General features: G+C 36.4%; 1 protein-coding gene across 1 annotated transcript; it reads right to left on the bottom strand.

The window, feature by feature from the left end:
* Positions 1 to 517: 517 nt before the first annotated feature.
* LOC125679659 (short-chain collagen C4-like) lies at positions 518 to 3604 on the bottom strand. Its single transcript, XM_048919068.2, has 5 exons — positions 3578 to 3604; positions 3255 to 3465; positions 2564 to 2641; positions 1111 to 1347; positions 518 to 812 (listed from the first exon to the last, which is right to left on the bottom strand). The coding sequence occupies exons 1-5, from the start codon at positions 3596 to 3598 to the stop codon at positions 562 to 564; spliced, it is 798 nt and encodes a 265-aa protein (XP_048775025.2). The 5' UTR covers positions 3599 to 3604; the 3' UTR covers positions 518 to 561.
* Between the last annotated feature and the right edge of the window lie 358 nt (positions 3605 to 3962).

Genomic DNA, 3962 nt, shown 5'->3' with positions numbered 1-3962 from the left:
AAATCGCCCGAGTTCTACAATAGCCTTCCTGTCTGGGTAGAGTTATCACGCTTTGTATAACACACCACAAGCAGTTTATCCACATGCTTGCAGTAAGGATTAGACTTTGTCGATGATTGTAATTTCATTTTAAAATATTGAGATACATGTATTGATATAAGAAGAATATGATATTGTATAGTCTTTAATTAAAGCAATATTTTCTAGTTTATGGGAATTGAAGTCCTATATAATATAGTTTTGTAAGTCATAAGGGTTAACAGCGACTTTTAAATGCTTAGTATCTAGGCAGCTTTCCTAAAGGTGTCATGGTATCGGACACTATCCTTTATCTGGACTATGAATACCACGAGTACCATTCGCCTTTAACTAATTCATCTCGTTCAACTTTCTAAAATAAACTTTCTGAACCGGAGAGCTATTAAATTCTCCATAAGAATGCTCGACATGCAGAAAAAATTGAAAACATCTCAGAAATCCTTGACCCATTTCATCGTTACCAGTAAAACAAATGCAGTATCATATACAAGTCTTTATCACATCTAACTTTCATGCATTTATCTATGGAGTAGAACAAACTGAGCAAGTCAGTTCTCGTCCTTCCGTGTATGGAGGACAATTCAGGGATCCACACCGTGCTTCCACTGCGTAGAAAAGGTAGCCATCTTGATTTGTACTAGATTTAAATCCGGGGGCAGTATCCGGATCTTTATCCACACACTTATACAACGTACCGGCTTTGTGTTTATGGTATCCGGCCATAAGGTAACCATCATATTCTAATCTCCAGCCTTTGTAACACGACTTTCTTGCTACAAGCAAAGTTTGTTTTAGTAAGCAATGTTCCACACATACAGTATGAGCAGTCGATGTACGACTACTCTGCGATACCTGAATTCCATACACATGCGGTTATACCAATGATCAATCTTATCTATAACTCCTCTCATTATTTCGTGATGAATTATGTCAAAATTATTACACGTGGTCATTTCTATACAGTTCTTAAGTTGTATTATTCAATATTAAATGGGCTATTCAAACCCATGTATCATGCTTTTATAAAATGTACGCGACTAACACAAAATAAGTTTAAAAAACTCTCTGTACCTGGAAAAACTCTTGCGACTGATTTATCACGTAGAAGGCACACTGCGCACGGGACATTGTGATTGTGAAGTTTTGCTCTACTATCATGAAGAGTCACCGTTTCATATTCAGCTCCATAGATATAAGCCGCCCAATTTTCCACTCTGTCGTTGTACAGTCCCCACTCAGGGTCCTTAGGTAAACAGATGGGATTTACTGCCGCCCCTTCGTCACTGTAATATGACCCGCCAACATAACCTGGCAGTATATTTTATAATGAACAGTGATCAATTTCACAAAACTACAATGAATGCATAATGTTAAGTATGGCAAACATGGAACGCTATATACACCGAAAATACGAAAGGATATCTCATCCCAACAATTCAGAATGTAGTTAACATCAGGGCTGCGTTCAAGATCGTAGCGGGTAGCCTAGCTGCTTGGCTAGATATCTAGGTATCTTGAACGCACTGTATGAATTAACGCTTGTTATCCCTACATAGGGCTAGCCTAGCACATCGTTCAAGATCGTAGCGCTACCGAGCCCTACGTAGCCGCTACGATCTTGAACGCAGCCCTGGTCCCGGAAAAATCATAAAAAAAATAACTTGTTTAGAGAACGATGAAAGATCCCACAGAGTCGTCCACTTCTGCTTCATACTTAGAAATTTTATTGAAAGTAGATATTAATGGCAAACTAACAACTCAACATTATGAAAAACGAGATGATTTCAGCTTCTCCATCGTCAACTTCTCACATTTATGTAGCAATATTCCATTGTCACCTGCATATGGTGTTTATGTCTCTCAACTGATTCGATACACAAGAGCTCGTTCTGCGTATGGCGATTTTTTAATTCAAAGCAGGCTACTGACAAACAAGATGATGGTGCAGGGGTTTAACAGTCTCGCATTTCGCAAATTCTATGGTCGATATGACGATGTAGTTTTCCAATACAACCTATCATTGGGTCAAATGCTGCCTGAAGTGTTTCATACCGATTGTTAGGCCGTTCCTGGAACACTGATTTTGACTACGGATAACTTCGTTCACCTGGTCAAGATATAGGGCTCATGGTGTGACCGGTCAACAAGGAATGGTTACTCCTCCTGCGCACCTGATCCCACCTCTGGTATACTAGTATCCAGAGGTCTGTGTTTTCCCAACTCTATATTTTGTATTGCTTATAGGAGTTATGAGATTGATCACGGTTCTTTATCTTCACCTCTCATTGATACTTTGCAGGAAAATATCCGAATGCTTTTTGTTTTCAAGAATTACTTCAGTGCACTCTCTGACATAAAGAAAGACATGAAAGACCTCTGGCACAAAATCAGGAAATTCAGCCAGCGCTGTTGTTTGCTCTTTGGATTTTGCTAATGAAAGTTGATATTCTTTATCAATGTAAACATTCATATTGAAACAAAACCGTGACCACTCAATGTTTACGCCTACAAACACAAAGAGTACCTGAAAACACCAGCTCGGCTTTAGGAGGACAGCTTTTCTTTCCCCACCTGGTATATACGGCACTTCTTGAAAGCTTTCCTGTAGCATAATGATTAATAAAGATAACGAATATTGCTGTCGATATTCATACGTTTCTAACTCGTTGAGTTCATAATTAGTTGAGATTCTTTTAACATTTGGGATGTTTATCAACATAAATGAAAGATTCTCAAATTTACTTATGTATAAATATTTACATTTTTGGTCACTATTCGTTGTCCTCACTTTTCACTTATCAACATCGTATTTCAGTGATAAAAATAAAATATGTAATGTTGCACTGTTTGCTGTTTGTGATTGTCGATATTGTTGAGAAATTCTATTCTATTCATATATATTGGTAGATTTCATTTCGTAGGGAAATCTTTCTCCAACACATAGAATTGTAGATGGTAATAATTCGCAGTTTTGTTTGTAAATTACGAATTTCGTCCTAAATCCAGTAAATGTAATTCCTAAATCTTTTGGAAGAATAGTAATGTCCAAATGTAAAATAAGTGTTAGATGAAAAGGTGAAGATAACGAATAGTAAACAATCAGCTAGCTAGACAAATAAGTGACCAACAAGAAATACGCAAAATTACAAAAGAAATGTAATTTTATATGTAAAGAAATCTTAACATTCTCTATAGAATATGTTAACTAAATGTACCTCCATTCTGTAAAGATAACACCTTTTCCTCCATCTCCTTCATAGAGTTTTTTACTGTATTTTTGAAACTCTTCAATTCCCACCTTAAAGTCTCAATCTGGTGCGTTGGATGAGCAGACGATAGTTGTGCTGTAAATTTACCCTTTAATAATTGCGTTTCCGGTTTTGTAGAGGAGACCAAAAGAGGTATGCTGAAGAAGAGTGTCAACATCTGAAAATAGAATGCATTTATTTGTTGTTCATTCTGCAATCATTACCACACATGGAACGCAATATTTCACCATGTATACGACACTCTTTCTATGGATGAATATCCTACTTACATTGTACTGTAAACTCTCCATCTCACTATTCCCGGGATTGATGCACTTCGAAATTTATATACATTCATAAATCGATTAAAATATGTTGTATATGAAACCTGATTCATTGGTGAAGATGATAACACGAAAGCCTGCTATTTATTTGTAACATAAGAGCACTATATTTATGATTCTGACGCTCTGGTTCTACCAGTAAACTAAGGTCATTAAAAGTAGATCCGATTTGCATTTTATCTTACAAAATATCCTATTAAAATGTTAACAAAAGTAAAAACAAAAACAAATCAAAGTACTTAAAGTACTCGTGGGAGTTGAACATTGTGGAAATTCAGTTAGAAAAGATAGTACTGGAAGGGTAGGGGGATAAATGACTGAATATTATCAT

The sequence above is a fragment of the Ostrea edulis genome, chromosome 2 (assembly GCF_947568905.1).
Source record: "Ostrea edulis chromosome 2, xbOstEdul1.1, whole genome shotgun sequence".
In the NCBI taxonomy this organism is placed as follows: Eukaryota; Metazoa; Mollusca; class Bivalvia; order Ostreida; family Ostreidae; genus Ostrea; species Ostrea edulis.
Note: the sequence above shows the minus strand (reverse complement) of the source record. Positions and strands in the feature narration are given on the sequence as shown.

Bases quoted from the DNA above. Each gene is read 5' to 3' on its own strand.
- LOC125679659 (XM_048919068.2), bottom strand. From the start codon at position 3,598: ATGGAGAGTTTACAGTACAAT. The intron at 3,466-3,577 runs GTAAGTAGGATA...TTCTATTTTCAG, and splicing joins TGGAGAGTTTACAGTACAAT to ATGTTGACACTCTTCTTCAG. The intron at 2,642-3,254 runs GTACATTTAGTT...ATTATGCTACAG, and splicing joins GTTATCTTTACAGAATGGAG to GAAAGCTTTCAAGAAGTGCC.